The sequence below is a fragment of the Candoia aspera genome, chromosome 5 (assembly GCF_035149785.1).
Source record: "Candoia aspera isolate rCanAsp1 chromosome 5, rCanAsp1.hap2, whole genome shotgun sequence".
Classification (NCBI taxonomy): Eukaryota; Metazoa; Chordata; class Lepidosauria; order Squamata; family Boidae; genus Candoia; species Candoia aspera.
The window spans coordinates 100,455,622-100,476,277 of record NC_086157.1 but is presented as its reverse complement, the minus strand read 5'-3'; the positions used below and the strand labels follow the sequence as shown (position 1 = coordinate 100,476,277).

The 20,656-nt window shown below is 39.9% G+C and overlaps 1 protein-coding gene across 2 annotated transcripts in view; it reads right to left on the bottom strand.

The window, feature by feature from the left end:
- The window catches only part of PDGFD (platelet derived growth factor D), a 189,851-nt gene that overhangs the window by 61,846 nt on the left and 107,349 nt on the right, over positions 1–20,656 (bottom strand). For both annotated transcript variants that reach the window (XM_063305840.1, XM_063305841.1), the window contains exons 2-3: positions 6,158–6,362; positions 839–1,019 (exon numbers count right to left, since the gene is read on the bottom strand). In XM_063305840.1, coding sequence (XP_063161910.1) covers positions 839–1,019; positions 6,158–6,362 — 386 coding nt within the window. The remainder of the gene's footprint in view (positions 1–838; positions 1,020–6,157; positions 6,363–20,656) is intronic.

The window sequence follows — 20,656 nt, the reverse complement described above, 5'->3', positions numbered from 1 at the left end:
ATTGGGAAAAGTAAGCTGGCATGTCCTTCTTTCCCCATTCTAGACAGGCTCAGAAAATATTGCTTCCTTAAACAATGTCTTCAGTCTGACTGAGATCGTTGAGGATATTCCAACACATTGCCTCTATTCTGGAAAGAAGCCCCAGAGCTTACATTAACCACCAGCTAATCATGCTGAGCCCTTGATTATGTGCTATCAAGTTGGTGTTGACTCCAGACCACATAGACAGATTTTCTCCATGATGATCTGTTCCTAATCTTGTCCTTCAGGTCTTCTGATGATGCACCCATTGTCACTGAGTCCGTCCACCTCGCTGCTGACCTTCTCTTTCCTTCCACCTTTCCCACCACTAAAGCCTTCTCTAGAGAGCTAGATCGTCACACAATATGTCCAAAATATAATAATTTGCTGAGCCCTATCTGCAGCCCTTTTATTGCTGATGACCTGTGTGTGTTTTGCTTAGCTTCATGAGCTTCAACCCCTGAAAGCATTTTCTCCCGTTCAGATTTCAAATGAGATCATATTGGAACTTAATAAGAGTGTCAGCTTTCACAGTTTTTTTTGATGGGGGGAGGAGGGTCTCTGTCACTGTCTTCACCTGATTGCTTCTAGCCCCAAGTGTATAGTATTCCTATACATGTTATTAAATTGAAGAGTGGTGAGTTTGAATTCATAGTTTCCCTCTTCTGCTGATTTCATCAGTACTATTTATTCTCCAAAAGGAAATAATATTCATTATCTTAACTTGAAGTTTATTACTCTTCCCTCCTTCCCCAATAATTTCTTGTATCCTACTGCAGTCATTTGTTTCCTCTCTAGACACCATCATGTTACTTACCACCAGGGAATAATAAATCTTGAATCCTGGTTTAGCCACAAAGAAGTCATCTGATTTGAAGGTGATCTTCAGCTGGTTTGTCTTTGATGTTATTTTGGGAGGAGCTTCTTTATATCCACACCACCGTCCTCGGATGAGGGTGCTAATTTCGGAAATATCCTCCACTTCCACAAAGTCATATCTGCAGCGAAGGTGATAGATTAGTAGTCTGGTATGAAAATGTTTCTTACACAGTGATGCAAGGCTGCAGATGAGAGGATTTTTTTTTCCAGTGAGCATTTGATTTTTTAAAGGATCCTTTTAATCAAAAGTAAATGGGAAATCTGTAAGTCTGCAAAGCCAAACACCAGCTTCTAGCATCACCTTTATGAGAATCATCATCCTTATCATCCTCATTATCATCTTTTGTTCTGCAACATCAATCCAACCCGAGTGATCTTAAAAAGCTAAGCACAGTTGGACCTTGTCAGTTCTTGGATGGGAGACCCCCTCAAAATAGGGCTCTAGGCTAAACTGAGTAGTCAAAAACCCTCCTGAAAGAAAACAGTGGCAAACCACTTCTGCATTATACCAAGAGAACAGCCTGGAGAGGTCCATGAAGTCACCCAGAGTACAGCTCCACCCAGACACTTACCTTTTAGCCACCTTGAGAGCTTATCTGAGAAGAAATACAAGATGTAAGTTAAGAAATAAATAAAAGCCATAAAAGCCACCAGGGCTGGCTTTAGGCTAAGGCCAAGTAGGCACTGGCCTAGGGCACCAAAACTTAGGAGGTACCAACACTGTCTTCAGCAAAGGATCGTTACCTTGCCATGGTGCTGGAGCTTGAGCACCTCAATGATGTCATGAGCTAAACCGTGAAGGGCCACCCAAGACAGGAAGGTCATGACAGAGAGGTCAGACTAAATGCGACCCCTGGGGAAGGTAATGGCAACCCACCCTAGTATTCTTGCCATGAAAACTAAATGGATCAGTACAACCAGAGATATGTCGGTATACCATCGGAAGATGAGACCCCCAGGTCGGAAGATGGTCAAAATGCTACTGGGGAGGAACAGAGGATGAGTTCAACTAGCCCCAGACGTGATGACGCAGCTAGCTCAAAGCTGAAAGGACGGCAAGCGGCCGACTGTGCTGGTGGTGAACAGCGAATCCGATGTTCTGCATAACAAACTCACTCTGCATAACAAACACTCTCTTCCAACAACCTAAGAGATGGCTTTATACATGGACTTCACCAGATGGACAACACCGAAATCAGATTGACTACATCTTTTGCAGCCAAAGGTGGCGGACACCTATACAGTCGGTAAAAGCAAGACCTGGAGCTGACTGTAGTTCAGATCACGAACTTCTTCTTGCACAATTTAGGATCAGACTCAAGAGATTAGGGAAGACCCACAGATCAGCTAGATATGAGCTCACTGATATGCCTAAGGAATATGCAGTGGAGGTGAAGAATAGATTTAAGGGACTGGACTTAGTAGATACGGTCCTGGAAGAACTATGGACAGAAGTTTGGGAGGCAGCAACAAAATACATCCCAAAGAAAGAGAAAACCAAGAAGGCAAAGTGGCTGACTGCTGAGACACTAGAAGTAGCCCAAAAAAGAAGGAAAGCAAAAGGCAACAGTGATAGGGGGAGATATGCCCAATTAAATGCAAAATTCCAGAGGTTAGCCAGAAGAGAACAGGAATTATTTTTAAACAAGCAATGCACGGAAGTGGAAGAAGACAATAGAATAGGAATAGGAATGGCAAGGACCTAACAGAAGAAGAAGAGATCAAGAAAAGGTGGCAAGAATATACAGAAGACCTGTATAGGAAGGATAACAATATCGGGGATAGCTTTGACGGTGTGGTCAGTGAACTAGAGTCAGACATCCTGAAGAGTGAGGTTGAATGGGCCTTAAGAAGCATTGCTAATAACAAGGCAACAGGAGACGACGGCATCCCAGCTGAACTTTTCAAAATCTTGCAAGATGATACTGTCAAGGTAATGCATGCTATATGCCAGCAAATTTGGAAAACGCAGGAATGGCCGTCAGATTGGAAAAAATCAACTTATATCCCCATACCAAAAAAGGGAAAGACTAAAGAATGTTCAAACTATCAAACAGTGGCACTCATTTCACATGCCAGTAAGGTAATGCTCAAGATCCTGCAAGGTAGACTTCAGCAATTCATGGAGCGAGAATTGCCAGATGCACAAGCTGGGTTTAGAAAAGGCAGAGGAACTAGGGACCAAATTGCCAATATCCGCTGGATAATGGAAAAAGCCAGGGAGTTTCAGAAAAACATCTATTTCTGTTTTATTGACTATTCTAAAGGCTTTGAATGTGTGGATCATAACAAATTGTGGCAAGTTCTTAGCGGTATGGGAATACCAAGTCATCTTGTATGCCTCCTGAAGAATCTGTATAACGACCAAGTAGCAACAGTAAGAACAGACCACAGAACAACAGACTGGTTTAAGATTGGCAAAGGAGTATGGCAAGGCCGTATACTCTCACCCTACCTATTCAACTTGTATGCAGAACACATCATGCAACATGCTGGGCTTGAGGAATCCAAGGCTGGGGTTAAAATCGCTGGAAAAAACATTAACAATCTCAGATATGCAGATGATACCACTTTGATGGCTGAAAGCAAAGAGGAACTGAGGAGCCTTATGATGAAGGTGAAAGAAGAAAGTGCAAAAGCTGGCTTGCAGCTAAACCTCAAAAAAACCCAAGATTATGGCAACCGGCTTGATTGATAACTGGCAAATAGAGGGAGAAAATGTAGAAGCAGTGACAGACTTTGTATTCCTAGGTGCAAAGATTACTGCAGATGCTGACTGCAGTCAGGAAATCAGAAGACGCTTAATCCTTGGGAGAAGAGCAATGACCAATCTCGATAAAATAGTTAAGAGCAGAGACATCACACTGACAACAAAGGTGCGCATAGTTAAAGCAATGGTGTTCCCTATACTAATGTATGGCTGCGAGAGCTGGACCATAAGGAAGGCTGAGAGAAGGAAGATAGATGCTTTTGAACTGTGGTGTTGGAGGAAAATTCTGAGAGTGCCTTGGACTGCAAGAAGATCCAACCAGTCCATCCTCCAGGAAATAACACCAGACTGCTCACTTGAGGGAATGATATTAAAGGCAAAACTGAAATACTTTGGCCACATCATGAGAAGACAGGACACCCTGGAGAAGATGCTGATGCTAGGGAGAGTGGAGGGCAAAAGGAAGAGGGGCCGACCAAGGGCAAGGTGGATGGATGATATTCTAGAGGTGACGGACTCGTCCCTGGGGGAGCTGGGGGTGTTGACGACCGACAGGAAGCTCTGGCGTGGGCTGGTCCATGAAGTCACAAAGAGTCGGAAACGACTGAACAAATAAACAACAACAACAATAACAACACTGTCCCTCCTTCTGAAAACAAAGGCTTTCTAAAAATTCAAACCTTCACATTGGCAGGAGGTGGTGCCATCAGTCAGTGTGGCCTACATGTATCATATACCCTTGAGCTGGCACTGGAAACCACAGAGGTATTCTTAGAAAATAAAAACAGTGGCTATAGCCCAACTTTGAAAGTCTGCTCAGTTCTCTAGAAAGGTTGGGGGTGGGGCATTTTCAGAGAGTGTCCATAACATACTTTAAAACCATCAACACAGTGGCTTACAGCCCCTGAATTCAAGGAACTAGCAGCCACAGCCTAAGTATAGGTCCAAACAGTCCACAGAGTTAGCTTTGTTGGTACTGTATCATGCAAATATGGAGGAGAACTGTCCCAGGAAAAAAAGGGTTTAATTTTACTTCTAAAGATACAGTACTTCTGGGGGGCAGCGCTAAGATGTCAATGGGGCAGCAGCTTCTCTGCTGAGCTCCTTATGATATATTATATGCTCTATTCATTTTTATAAACAGCCAGTACTTCTCTGTTCACTATAAGACCCACAAAAACCACTTCCTAATAAAATTTGTATCACTTGGGGACTGAGTGTCTATGAATACCTGGATTCAATTACTTGAAAGCTTTCCAGCTAGTTTTGCAAATCTTGGCTAAAGCTAATCTCAGTTAATGTCAAGCATCACTGCAGACAGTAGGACTGACATTTTGAATACCTTCTGCATTAAAGAGGAGGGAGGAAGAAGGCATGGGAACTCGCAGCATTTTTTTCAATGGCTAAAATATGGGAATAACAAGGTTGTAGAGTACTACTAAAACCATGAGCCAGCAGAAAATATAATCTGATGTTCCTATTTACACAAATTTTGAAAAGCCTGGTACAGCGACACAGAAACCTGCTTTTGAAAACACGTCATGCCAGATTCAGGTGTGCTTGGATAGTTCCTAGGTAAGAAAATCTGCAAATTTTCAGATATTGATTATTCAGTATGGGGTAAAATCTACCCATATGCTTTGAATGCAAAGGAGCCATTAAGCAGCCAGCAAACTTGAAATAGGGCTCCTTTGTGTTCCCCAGTCATATTTTTATTCAAATAAACATTAAAAAGAACAAATCCTGCATAAAAATAATCATTATTCTTGCCATACATCATTTCTCAGCCACTGTTCCCCTTCTCAACTGCTTCATAGAAATAAAATACATTTGATAATGTATAGTATAAAAGAGCAAAACTTTCTTAGGCCTGAGGAACCTGAGGTTGCAAGTTGGGATCCCAATTTCAAAAAGTAGGCTGGCCTAGGATAAAGAAGTGGGTGAGATCAGGAGTCTAAATCAACATTTGATTTACCTGTAAATTTAATTCAAAAATACATTATATACTGATAATGCAATGTATGTCTGTGTTTCTAATTACTTATCTCATTTATGAAAAGATATATATTTCTATTTCTTTCCAAAGTAGTCTGCAACATTCTAAACCCTACAAACATTTCATAATTGACAGCTAAGAGAGAAGCAAGACTAAAAAAAAAACCCTTAAAAAACAAATATGTGAAAAGACTAGTAGGAATTAATGGCTGGGAAATGCCAATAGGTAGATCAAATCTCTCTCTGTCTCTCCCCCCTTCTGCTACATTCAAAATCACACCTTTTTAGCAGCTTATAGAGGGATTTTGGAACTCCACCCTGTGCTGAGCAGGCATAAGTTCTCCTAGGTTTGTCTGATACACAATTTCCTTCAACCTGGGTAACATCCCTAATCCTGTTCCAAGAAGAAGACAAGTTTAGTCTGACTGTAGTTCTTAAACTTTTAAAACTACTTCTCTAAGAAATGTGGCTAGCCTTGGCCCAGCTTGAAGTTGCTCTACCAAATGAGCAGTAATGCACCACCAGATCTCCTCAATGGTTTGATTAGCTTACCTGCAGATATCATTCTCTGGCTCCTCCAGTCCAAACTGATGATCAAACACCAGCTGTATTCTAGCATTTCCTGGTGAACATAGCCTCCATGTCAGCAACAAATTCCTAGGATAATTGTGTGGGAAACGTGGGCTCTGGATGTAACCGTTCTCCCAAACGTTGATGGTCTCTTCTTTCTTATATAAGGCTGTGAGAAGATTACTCTCTGTTAAGAATCACAAAGAGTAGATATTAGTGTGTGATTCAAAACTGGTTTAAAAATGCTACAAAGGTAAGTCTCTGTGTGTGTGTGTTTATAGTATGAATCACTGATGATAAATAGATAGATGGGGGAAAGAGAAAGAAAGCTGGGATACAAAAGGAAAATACATTATTGGTCATGCAGTGTGAAAATGGACATTGGCACTTCCTTAAAACTGGACCCATCTTTGAAATATTCTGTCACACAGTGTGTCAATCAAGCCAACTATAGTATATTTTGTGTGTGCACCTTCAAGTCAGTTTTCGACTCCTGGCAACTGCCTGGACTAGTCCCTGCAGTTTTCTTGGCAAGATTTTTCAGAAGTGGTTTGCCATTGTTGCCTCCTTCCTAGGGCTGAGAGTGACTGGCCCAAGGTCACCCAGCTGGCTTTGTGCCTATGGTGGGACTAGAACTCACAGTCTCCCAGTTTCTAGCCCAGTGGCTTAACTCTATGCAAGACTGAACACTTTGGGGCTAAATTTAACCATCTGGAAATTAAATTGTCAATTTACTCATGCTCCCACAACACACAATTCCCTCTTGACCCAGTAAAGTGTATTGTGGGAACAGGAATATAAAACAGCTGAAAAAGCTCCTCAGTTGTGGAACTGAATACCTTTCTTCACCCAGCACTCACCAAAAATATCTCCCTGCTGCCATTTTTTCTTGGCATTTGCCTTCCAGGGGCCCTATGGAAGTAAACTGCTCTGATCTCCACCTTTAAATTCCCAACATCCCTGAAAAATGCCTCAACAAAATTTTGGAGTTGGTCTGCTTTCATCCTCACTCCATCCTCACCCTCCTGCTTTCATCCTTGCCTTTTCATTCTAAATATAAATATCAATATAAGCTGGAAAATGTTCACCCTGATCCTTCAGGAAAGGTTTCCATATTTCTGGAAGGTTCTCCAAAAGATCAAGAGGCCGAACCCTGGCTCCTGAATTCCTCAGATGTTACACACTACTGCCTTGCAACAAGTTAGACCATTTCAACCTCCTTCTAAGTTAAGGTTGCCTACACAAATCTATAGAGATATTCTAGAGTGTCAGGTTGAAATCTTTCCTATCACCTTTGAATGGATCCTTCTTAAATGCCAATGCCAAAGGTAGAACCAGGAACTTTCTATGTTCTACAACTGATCAGTGGTTTCTTCTCCATCCCATTGGCCTGACACTTTTGTGCATGATAAGTTATGATTAAGTGAACGTTTCCAGAGGAGTCAAGACAAAGTTCCTAAGATAGATACATAGACAGATAGACAGACAGACAGATGGACACACATTCTTACATGCACCACTACTACTATCTCTTTCAAGTAAAGACTGCAAAGAAGGCCACTACTTAGTCTAGGTAGATATATACGAGTCCAGGTCCAAGTCCCTGTGTCTATATGTGCATCCACATGTGTGTGTGTGTGTGTGTGTGTTTGTGTGTATGTTTCAGATCATTGTTAGGTAGGCCTCTAGATCTGATCTTCTGTATGACCTTTCCTAGGTATGCTGTGTTTAAAGCAGCAGTCTTTTCTCCAATGACAGCTAAACAAATGACTTTGGGAACATCAGAACACGATTGAGATACACATCACCTCCTGTCATTTTCCTTCAGTATTGTTCTCACATTTTTCCTAAAGTCTTTACGATGTCATGGAGCTTTTTGTTGTTGCTCCTAAAAGCTTTCCCATGTCATGAATCATTGCCTCTTTGGCCAAAGTCAACTGAATTTTGATTCAACTGACATCTGTCTGCTAAGCAACTTCCCACCATTGTTTGCACAGTGACAATAGTTGGAATTTTCCCCTGCCATCTCACAACCCACAAATGAGATGGTCAATGAACAGGCATTTCAGGTCAGTCCCTGATATTAATGATGTCACAGAACTTCACAATTGGGCACAATTTACTGTACATATGTGTTCTAAATAATGTTCCTCCCCAGTGGAACCATGAGAGAAGGATTTTAAGATGATTACATTCTAGTGTTTTAAAATTAATGTTCAGTGCAAAAGCTGCCATTTCCCCCCAAAGGTCTGACTGACTTTATCAAGACCAAAACTTTTATGCAGGATACAGTTTGTAAAATTATCATCATCTTCATCCTCATGTTTTTCAACCAATGGCTGTACTACTTCAGAGATAAATTTTCTTTGAGATAAGAGAGTATTCTTATTTTCTCAAAAATTATTTTCAACTTAAAGTAAACATTTGATCAAACAATAGTACTTTAAACTTCAGAATTCTAGGATCCTGGAAATCCCTTTGTTATGAGATAAAACAGGAATTTACTGAGCAACCCGTTTTTCATTGTAATTTCCCCCCCCCCCAGTGGGCTTTTGCTTCTTTGTTTATGTGTACTGCTTAAAATATCTCCAGTCATTTCCCCATCTTTTGAAAACATTATACCAATGTACACAGTTTCATCTACTAGCTTTAGTTTTTCAGCATTTATGCATATTTTGCAATCATTTGCTCCATTTTCCCTGTCAAACATGATTACTCTGATCCATCATATATTAATTTTCAGTTCCATACTCATTGCATTATACAGTCTAGCATTTGCTGCAAATTATTTGGGTTCTTAGCCAGTAACATAGAATCATCTGTATTCAAAAGTACACATACATTTATGTCCTCAACCAAAACACTGAAGATGGGCTTATACCTGAGCATATATGGGATATATGAGTATTACTGTATATACTCATGGATAAGCCCATCCTTGGATAAGCCTAACCCAATTTTTGGGTATATTTTGACCCCTAAAAATTTTGGCTTATCTGCAAGTATATATGGTAATCAATTTTAATGTTACATGTGCTTTCATGAATCATATACAGTTCATTACATATAATGAGCAAGGGACCCAGGAGAGAGATTCTGTAAGTAGGTACAATTATATGCATAAGCAGGCTTATCAGGAACTGGTTGAGTCTTTTTGATTAATACATACATACATTTTTCTACAAAGTTTTATTTTCTGTGTACCTTGAGATTCCATCACTTCTTCCAAAATATGCAAACAATATCCTCCCACTGGAAAAGACCCAGTTCACTCCCATACTAGCTCAGATAAGTCTGAGTTTACAATTATTATAAAGCTTCTGCAGTGTTAGAATCTTAAGAACCAGGAGGAGACATTTATCCTTCAAGCCCAACTCCTTGCTCAATGCAGGAGACCAAATTAAAGAATTCAGGACAGATGGCTGCCCAGGGTCTGCTTGATCACCCACAAAGAAGGTGAGCTAATCACACCTCTCAGTAATTAACATGACTAAATGGAGAAAGGAAACCCGGTCTGTCATCTTTTCACATGACACCACACACAACTGGACTGTATTTCTGACTGATAATCCAAGAATCAGGTAAGGTTTTACACACATGAAGAGTGTAGAAATCCTTTTATTATTTGGGTCTAAGGAACCAGTAGGAAGATCCTTAGAGAGAGAAAGAGTTGAAGGAAAAATAGTTAGAATTAGTTAGTCATGAGAGCTTACCAGCTAAATTTTAATTAAAGCCCTTGATTAACTGTCAACTGTTATTATTCTTCCCAACATTCAACAGAAATGTGCTTTTATGTAACTAAGGGCAATTATTCCACGCACTCTGGGAAGGTAAGAAAATAAATCATGGCCTTTCAGTGAAGTGGAGAAGTGCTATCATATTCATTCCCAGTCTTCTCTTGTTAATATTAAACATACCCAGTTTCCTTAATTACTCCACACAGGACTTTTCAGCTCACTGATCAACTGCAATGCACCTTTTCTGATTTGCCTCATTCTTCTGATACAGCGGGACCCAGATTTGGACTCAACACTTAAAGTGGGGGAGTAGAGTGGAATTATTACTTTTGGACAATTTGGAATTTGTAAACTAAATTTCTATTGAAGCTGCCTAAATTGTACTAGACTGTTTACCAGCCATGTTACTCTGCTGATTCATACCTCACTTCTTTATCTCATGTTAATTTTACAGTCTCCAACTGGCAAGCTGTCTCTGCTTTTCAAGCTTAAATGTTCCCTTCATCAACTGATTCTTCAGGCACATTTACACTTGAGAATTAGCCTGCTGTGAACAGATTTCCAGAGGCAGTGTGATTTTAATTGTCTCTCATAATGCTTTGGAAAAAAAGATGTAAGTTAATCCTCTGATAGAGAAGACATAGCAGCAGTCACACACCACCAATGTTGCCTCCAATTTCTGACATGCCATGTGGCAAGAAAAAAACAAAACAGTTCAGGTTTCCCCAAACCAAGTACAAATTTGTGTGTCACTATATGACTATTCAAGTAAATTGCAAACACATATAGTAATGGCATGTTAAAACGTTTACATATTTCTTAGTTATAGAAACTAGAAAGGATAATAGTGTGTCACATACACTCTTTAAAAGTTCTGCTTTGAAAACACTGTTGACACCTGCCAACACCCCCTGCCATGCTCTTAGCAGCATTTCTCAGAAATGGCTTGCCAAAGCCTTCTTCCTAGGGCTGAGAAAAGTGACTGGCCCAAAATCCCCCATCTGGCTTTGTTCCTTAGGCAGGACTAGAACTCATGGTCTCCTAGTTTCTAGCCTGGGGTGCCTTCACCACTGCACCTAACTGGCTCTACATATACATGCTCACATATTATAGTACAAACTCACTATAATATAAACACACTGATAACTTATAATTGCAATAAATATTTTGCAAGCATTTTTTTTGTTTTGTTTTTTCTAATTTTGGGAAATTTGATAAAAAAATTGATCAAGAAAAATTTAAAACAAGAAAAAAGAAAGAAAAACATTATATCAAAAGCATTTAGATAGCTTCCTCTCTTTCATTTCCCTCCATCCCTTCCTTCTTCTCTGAATGAAATGTTAACAATGACCATGGATCCTGTGCAGCCCAAAACAAAATAGAAATTAATTAAATACTTTTGGGAGGGAGGAGGGCCATTAAGCCTTTTTTTGTAGGAAGGAGGGAAATGAAAGTCTTTTTTGGAAGGAGGTGCTCCTTCATGCTTAGGAGGCTACCACCACAAGGCTAGGAAAGGAGGGCCTCTTTGCTGTCTCTGGCCAAAGGCACAAACTCATCACCCGGGCTTAACTGCAGTAGTGAGTCTCACTTGGCCCTGCTGTGCTGAGGACTCCTGTCATGCAGTGCTCCCACTCAGTCCCCATCACAGCAGCACTGAGCAACCCTCACTGCTGCAGTTAAGCTAAGGCAGCAAACTTGTGCAGGATTCATCATGAGTCTGGAGTTAATTTATTATTATTTAAACTTAATTTTGTGTGTGCTCTGCTTTTTGCTGTGTGCGTGGGTGTTAGCCTTTCAAGGTAGTCCAGACAAGAAGCCCCAACCATGAGTATTAACATGACCTTTACTGTAAGGTTACACTAACAGAATCTTGCAAGTCTGAAAGAACCTCTCCCCTCCCTTACTTTTACTCTCCCCCAAAATAGGGAGGGTCCCTTCTGAGATGCTTTTTCCACTCCCGTACCTCCTTCAGACTCAGATTTTGCTTATCTGACCATTTTCTAGGCTGCTGCTCTTCCTCCTGTCTCCCAAGGTCATTCCCATATACCATTACAGTGGGTTTCATGACTTTTGTATGCATATATATGCACACACCTTAGAAGGGACATAGTTCACCACATCTGAGACAAGCAGTGTTGAATCACATAGTTCTGGGCTTCTTTCAGGCCACAAACCTGGATCTATGCTGGATAATGTAATACCTTATTAATGACTTTGCTCTTGAATAATGAAAGGGATAAAATAAGTGTTGAAAAGGGAAGGCACTGGTGTATTTCTAACTGAGATTACTATTAGCTTTTCCCATTTCTCCCCTTTTTCCCTCTGGAATGTGAGGAACGAAAGAATAATTAAATTTATTTATTTATTCCAATTTCAAGGCTCTTTGACTCCTTAGAGAATCCGGGTGGTTTACAAATAAAAGAAATGCAAGAAACAATAGAAATGCATGATTACAAGGAAGATGTTTACGGCAATTGGGAAACCTGCTAGAGAAAAGGCCAACTCTAGTTAAACTATGGTAGATAACTATCCATTAGTGTTGGCCTTAATTCTGTGAGATGTTACCTCCTTTTTGCCAAAGAAAGAAACTACAGAAAACTTGATTTCATTGGAAACGGCAGAATGGTTAATTCTCAAGAAAGCATAATGGAAAGTGCAGGAGAGTACAAGTGGGGGAAAAAAAGGCAGGGTATCCTTTGAAAACAGTGGGTAACTTACAGGATGTGTTTCTGAAATTGCCCATAATTGGTGATCCTTCTTGGCACTTGGAATCAAGATGGTCTGATCACTAAAGGCATTACTTCAATGGAAATTACTAATATTTTTTCTGTAATAAAACTGACTTCCTTCTTGATAAAATCATGGATGAGAAGACAGACCTGGCATGTATTACCAGAGTTGGCTGGATGAAGTGGGACCATCTCATGGAGATCTGCCAAGTGGGTTTTGTGTTTTGCATCTTTCCTGATCCCAGGAGGTAGGATAGGAATGGGAGCTGTTGTGAGGAGTGCTGTTCTGTAACTGGCCAGATGTGAAGCCTGTTTGTGAAGCTGGGGATGCTGCTATTGCACTGACCTCCCAGCTGCATGGTAGCATCACTTGCCAATTTTTTTTAATCTTGTGGCTGGGATGGCTGTGGATTTGTTTAGACTGTTAGGCAAATGAGGAAATGCTTCCATGTAGCTAGGAGGACAGTTAAGGACATATCACTTCCTCAGTACCATAGGGTTACCTGGAGCCACAACTTCTGCAGGGAGGAGGAACCTATTAAGATGGTCTGCCTTAAATGTCTGATGGATCCAGTAGATTATTCAGTAGTGCTTTGGGAATTTTTCAGCAACCTGAAAGGCACTTCTATTGGGCACCTTGTTAACCACCGGAATACAAAGGGGCTTGACAGGATCACTTTGAAACAGCCTCTCCCCACCTGCTGATCCCATGAAGAAAATCCCATGAAGAAAATACAACCAAAAGGCTGGGAAGAGTGATTACGTCTCTGCCCTTATTGCATCCACAGAATGCCAGCCAGCTATGCAGTTTAAAGAGTTCCCATCCTTATGGGAAGGATGGGAAAAACAAGCTCAGATTCAAAACAAGCAAGATAGAGTGACTGTTGATTCAGAGGCCGACTGATTCTAGGTTGGCATCATCTCTAGCTCTTGATGGGGTTGTGCCCCCCCAGATACAGCAGGATTGCAGTCTGGGGGTACTCCTGTATTCACAGCTTCTGTTCAAAGAGCAGTTGGAAGCTGTGGCTAGAAGACCTTTAGCACAATTTTGCTGGTGTGCCAGCTGCAGCCTTAGCAAGAACAGAATGCAAATGCCCTTCTCATCTCTTTATTTGTTTATTAATTCACTCTACCTAGGCTGCCCTTGAAGACCACCAGGAAACTTCAGCTGTTCCAGAATGCAGCAGCAGCAGCAGCACATGTGCTCAGTGGTCCATTGCGGTACTGCTACATTACACCTCTGCTGTGTGACCTACACTGGTTACCAGTAGTTTTCAAGTGCAGTTCAAGGTGATGATCATCATTTATAAAACCCTACAAGGTTTGGGGTCTTGTGTCTTAGGAATCATCTTTCCCCAATATTTTCTGGCTGTGCTACCCAGACAACTACAGAGCACTGATGGCAATTGTCCTCTATTGCTGCTTCCCTTCTCTGGAACTTGTGTGGCCACCACTCTCATTGCCTTCCAGAAGCAGGTTAAAAACATGGCTCTTGGGGATTAATTGTACACAGCAGTGCCATTCTCCATAATTTTATCTTTTTATCTTTATTTACTATTTTTAATAAATGTTTTACTGATTTTGAATAATAATAATAATAATGATAATGATAATAATAATAATATAGTAAACTTGTATGCTGCCCAACTCTCAATGACTCTGGGTGGCTCACAACCATCAAACAAAGAAATTACAATTCTGTTTTCATTATAGAAATTCTGTTAAGCCATTTATAGCCTGGCTGATTTCAGATGGCCTTATAAATTTTATAAATAAATTGAAAGCTGCAGTGAAAAGACTAGCTGGGCTTCTCACTGAAAATAACAAGAAATGAAAATAATCACAATTAGCAGACTACTTCAGAATGAGTCATAATGAGATGAATTCCAAAATAAATGGAATAAAAATTTAATTAAAAAACTGAATAGAGGTACTAAATGATGTCTTATATATTTCAGTTCACAAAGGGTACAGGCTTACACTGGATCAGACAGAGGATCTTGTTGAGGTTTTCCTACTAATAGATTAAGACTGCTATTGTAACAAATCATTTTGGCCAGGTGAAGGGGTTGTATTAGATTGTCTCCTCTCACGTGCTTCATGCAAATAGCCTGGGGGATGGGAGGACCTGCCCGGACTTGTTCTTCACTTCCTCTTTTTCTCTCTGCCGGCATGTAGCAAGCCAGGTAGCTCTCAATGAGAGCTAAGTCCTTTAAATGTTTTGCTTTTGTTTTTTGCTTTCTGTAAATAAATTGTTTTTATAGAAATGCTTGGTGTGTGACTTTTTTGACCTCTCCTGGGCTAAAGGCTTTCCCAGCATTCTGCAACAGGTTATGTGCCCAGTAAACAACGCAGTAAAACCCAGAGAGAAAAGAGAGATCAACTCAACACCTGATGCACAGGAGATTTGGTCATGCTAATATCAAGTATATAGCACAAATGCCACAGCTGTGTGCTGACCTAAAGATAAAACCCTGTGATAAATACTTAGATTGTGTAGTTTGCAAAGAATGCAAAACACTAAAAGCTCCTGTGAGTAAGCACAGTGACAGAGTTACAACTAGACCTTTGGAAATTGTACACTCTGATATTATTGGTCCTTTTGCTCCAAGTCTTGGACAAGCAAGGTATGCAATGACCATCATTGATGATTTCTCAAGATACACATTTATCTACATCTTAAAACATAAAGATGAGGCATTTGAGAAATTTAAAAGTTTTGTGACATGGGCAAATGGAAAATTCCCTAGGCCTGTATCTGCACTCCAATGTGATAGAGGAGGAGAATACCTTTCTCACAAATTCAGAAGGTTCCTAGTGGAAAAAGGGATAGAACAAATTCTTTCTAACCCGTACACCCCTCAGCAAAATGGTGTTGCTGAAAGAAAGGGCAGAACCTTGCAAAATGCGATGGAATGCATGTTAAAAGATTCACGATTATGTTTTAAGTTCTGGGGAGAAGCTTTATCGACTGCTTGTTATGTTCAGAACAGGTTGTATAACTCTATGATTCAGGACACTCCATTCCATTTGTTTTATGGTGTGAAACCAAAGGTAAGCCATCTTAGAGTGTTTGGTAGCACTGCATGGGTTCACATTCCAAAACAGCAGAGAAGGAAAGGAGGCCCCACAACAAAGAAAGCCATCTTTGTTGGCTATGAACAAAGCCAGAGGAGCTACAGGTTCATAATGGGAGAGAAATTAATAATTAGCAAAAGCGCTTCTTTTGCTGAACAAAACTGGGGGAGATTAAATTCTAGCTCTCCAGTTGAACTGACCACCACAAGAGAACAGCAAGGACTTGCTGATGGTGATCTTTTGCCTGATGAGGACATTAAATCAGAAAAGCAAACTGAAGATCTGTCTGATGAGACAGATGCTTCTCAGGAAAGTGATAGGAGTCAAAATTTAAGCCCTGTATTACCTCGCAGATCTCAGAGGAGTAATAAAGGCGTTCCTCCATCACGTTTTCAGGCTGAAACAGTAAAGGCTTTTCACATATTCACAGAACCTGAGTCTTTAGAACAAGTGAATGCTTTACCACCTGAGATTGCACAAAATTGGCATTCTGCCATGCAACAGGAATTAGCATCCTTGAAAGAAAATAAAACATGGAAACTGGTAAATCTACCTCCCAATGAACGCTGTCTGGGTTGTAGGTGGGTTTTCAAACTGAAAAGGGATGCTGATGGCAAAATCCAAAAATATAAAGCAAGGTTGGTTGCAAAAGGGTTCACTCAAAGGAAAGATTTAGACTTTGACAAGACTTTTGCACCAGTTACTAAAGGTGAATCAATTAGATTACTGTTAAAAGTTGCTGCACTCAAGGGAATGTCAGTTAACCACTATGACATTCAAACTGCATTTCTCTATGGTGATTTAGACCACAGATTATACATGCAGCAACCCCCTGGCTATGAAAAAGGGGAGAATCTAGTCTGTGAACTGCAGAAGTCAATCTATGGGTTAAAACAAGCTGCTAGATCCTGGAACCAAAAAGTAGATGAAAAACTGCAGAATTTTGGTTTTGAAAAAGGAAAAGCAGATCCCTGTGTATATATGAAGAAGGACAAACAAGGCTATATGTATCTGTGCATTTATGTTGATGATTTGCTGCTATTCACATCAACAGAAAAACAAAGGCTTGATTTTGAAGCCTGCATGAAAAGCCATTTCGTATTAAAAAGCCTTGGAGTTGTGACCAATTACCTAGGTTTGGAAGTACACAGAGACAAGGATGGTAGCTTCCTGTTAAACCAACGTAGTAAAATTCAAAAGCTCCTAGAAGATTTTAATATGCAAGACTGTAAACCAGTCTCTACTCCGATGATAATAGATTTTCAGAAAGATACAGGAGAAACTCAATTAACTGAGGCAGAGAACTATAGATCTGCAATTGGAAGTTTACTGTACATTGCAAATCATTCTCGCCCAGATATCTCAAATTCTGTGGCCATTTTAAGTAGACAGGTAGAGAAGCCTACATCTACTGGAAAAGCAGCACTGAAGAGGTTAATGAGGTATTTGCAAGGAACAAAGAATTATTGCCTGAAGCTAAATGCATCTGGAACCGAGAAATTGCAGGCTTTTGCCGATTCTGACTGGGGAGCAGATGTCAGTGACAGAAAATCCACTTCTGGGATTTTAATTCAATTTGCTGGATCTAGCTTAGGCTGGCATTCTAGAAAACAAACACTTGTTGCTCTTTCCACTGCAGAAGCAGAGTTTTATTCTCTAACACAAACCTGTAATGAGGTTACATGGTTTAAACATTTGTTAAAAGACATAGGCATGGAAGTGAACCAGCCTATAACTGTTTATGAGGATAATCAAGCTTGCATTGCTATGGCAAAATCTGAAGCCTGCAGAAGTAGAACAAAACATATCGATATTAGATATCAATATATCAAAGATATGATAAGCAAAGGAGAAATAATGTTAAAATATTGTGAATCAAAAGACATGATTGCTGATATTTTAACCAAACCTCTTCCGGTACCAAGACACAAAGAGTTGTCAGAGAAGATTGGTTTGCAACTTAATCTATAGTGTAAAAAGGGGAGTGTTGAGGTTTTCCTACTAATAGATTAAGACTGCTATTGTAACAAATCATTTTGGCCAGGTGAAGGGGTTGTATTAGATTGTCTCCTCTCACGTGCTTCATGCAAATAGCCTGGGGGATGGGAGGACCTGCCCGGACTTGTTCTTCACTTCCTCTTTTTCTCTCTGCCGGCATGTAGCAAGCCAGGTAGCTCTCAATGAGAGCTAAGTCCTTTAAATGTTTTGCTTTTGTTTTTTGCTTTCTGTAAATAAATTGTTTTTATAGAAATGCTTGGTGTGTGACTTTTTTGACCTCTCCTGGGCTAAAGGCTTTCCCAGCATTCTGCAACAGATCTTACATCTAGGAAATACGATATGAAACTAAACAACTGGTTTTGGGGGAAGCAAATATATTTTAAAAACAGGCATAAACAAAAATAAATGCAAATGAACTTTCAGCAATACATCATCTCCCATGACTAAAATAAAGAAATGCAGGGCAAGAATGCATTAAAAAAAGTATTGACAATACAAATTTAGATATATAGGAACAGCCGTAGCAGAAATTACTGGAAGATTATGAACAAAAAGCCAGCCAAATAATATGCTAGTGTTAGTAATAAATATATTATTTTAGGGAATTGGTTGGCATAGAAAATCAGATGCCAAGCGCTCTGTCCAAAATTATTCAATAGTTCACCTCATTAAAAGGAACTTTTTAAAAAATGGCCTTATTAAAAGCACATCTAGGCAATGAAAGTGAATTAACATGGAGATTAAATTTTAAGTTTGGAATTCAAGGCCACATAAGGCCAAAGAATCCAGAGCTGTATTAGGAATGTTACTTAGTTCAGCTGTTTTTGCTTTGAGAAATGAAGATGAACCTCCCCAAATGGATCAAATGGATACAGCAAGAAGGCCAATGACAGAGTAATTCACTGTTGATTTTGTTTCAGAGATGCTTAATCAATCTCAGTACATGAGCAGTGAGAGTTTTATATTAACTGGCATCTTGTTTATAGAATCTATTTTATTTCAGAAAAGAGCAAGACGCCTGAAGTCTGTCAGGAATGCAAAGAAGACCAGGAGCTAATTTTTTATTTGTGTCCACCTGGAGTAAATTTAAAAGTAGTTTCCTCTAAGCCTGTAATCTGAATCACCACCCCATCCAGATAAACCATAATAGTATCTTCAAAATGGCCAGTTATAGAGCTTTGCAGTCTTGAATTTTTGGGAGGTCTGCAAAAAACAGTGAAGCATAAATGTTGTATGCACTATAATTGTTAGCATAAAAATCATAGCTGCTTTTTTAAAAAAAATAAAAGGAATAGTTAGCATTGCAAAAAAATGAAACTGAAGGAGAAGGCTGACTAATCCAAGAATGTTGATTTCAGATTAGGAATATTTGCATATATTTGGCAGGCAAGCCTCTTCCCAGTTTTTAAGCTGTTCCTAGATCTGTTGACATTGTTGGTCTGGCTTGCAAAGTAGCTAATGGAGTACTTCCTTTATTCTTTTTAAGACAGTAACAATATATTCAGTCCAGAATCACTTGCTGGAGAGGGATAACCAATCATTGCTGGGTTTCTGGAAGGATCAAACCCCAAATCAATGTGCCTACAACTAATATATAATCTGGATTGATTGGTAGCACCATTAAGATTACAAATTCTTCAACCTCTTGTTGTCTGTACAGTTGTACCAGAGTTTAGGAATCTCCAATGTGATGGTTTAGTGTGACTATGTCTGCCACTTTTGCTGACATATTCACCTATTTTCAGCCCAAACTGGTGCTTCCATGTTGCTTTCTGAAACAATATTGTGCTTGTACAGAGCCCTGGAACAACAGTCATAGATTTTTGTTCTTCACAAGCTGTCCCTTGTTTGATTCTTTTATCACAAGACAGAGAAACTGAGCTACAGTTTTTAACTGCTGGATAAATAGACAGGTGACTTTTAAGCTACCTGAAATAGATTCTCCAGTGACATGTTTCTCCTGTTCTGAATAGTAATGGCTAAACACTACCTGGTGAAATGAGTTCCCTGACCATGGGGGAGATAGGCTAGGATCCATTTCTTCATTCTGAGAACTGTCTAATTTTCTTCTTCTCAATGCCAAAATTCGTAGTCTTATACCTAGTGATTAGGGTCATGTGATCAAATTTCCTTCCTCTTTTGATAGGCAATACCACATGGAGGGTCTAGTTCTTTCCTTACATGACGATCCTTATGAGCTGGCATCCTGCCTTGAACTAAGCATTGAATGAAGCCAGGGGTGGTAATGTGTCAGTCCCTGAAATCATCAATGTAGAGACAGAAAAAAAGTCCAATTGCAAGGATGCACAGTAACATTCCAGTTCACACCAAGTCCCATTCTTTTCACATTACATCTAGAGCACTATATGAATTGAAGCGTACAGATTTCAGGTAGCCTGATCTTCCCATATGCCAGAGGAGGGACTAAGTGTCTACCTGAGAGTTCCACAGTGGGATGATTCATGTTATTATTTTTTTCTTCTGAACAGAAGCTAAGAGTTTACAAATCAAGTCAGGTCAGGTCAGGTCAGGTCAGGTCAGGTCAGGTCAGGTCAGGTCAGGTCAGGTCAAGTCAAGTCAAGTCAAGTCAAGTCAAGTCAAGTCAAGTCAAGTCAAGTCAAGTCAAGTCAAGTCAAGTCTTTATTATGGTCAAGTCTTGTCTTTATTATGGTCCTAGACCAGCATACTAAGAGTTCTCCTTCTGTCTTTTTTCAGGTGATTCCTACCTAACCTTCAGTCTTCTTAACAGCTGTTTCATCCATGCCCTTTCTCTTTCTCTGAATCAAACCAATACATTCATACCTGCCAATGTATGAACTTTTCACACTCCATCTGAATGCTTTTAGAAAACTCAGAGAAGCACTTTTTTATTTTCCTTGGCTTGGGAGCTAGTAAAATCAAGGCAGCTGAATTCACAGAGTTCCAAGTAAAGGAGGAAA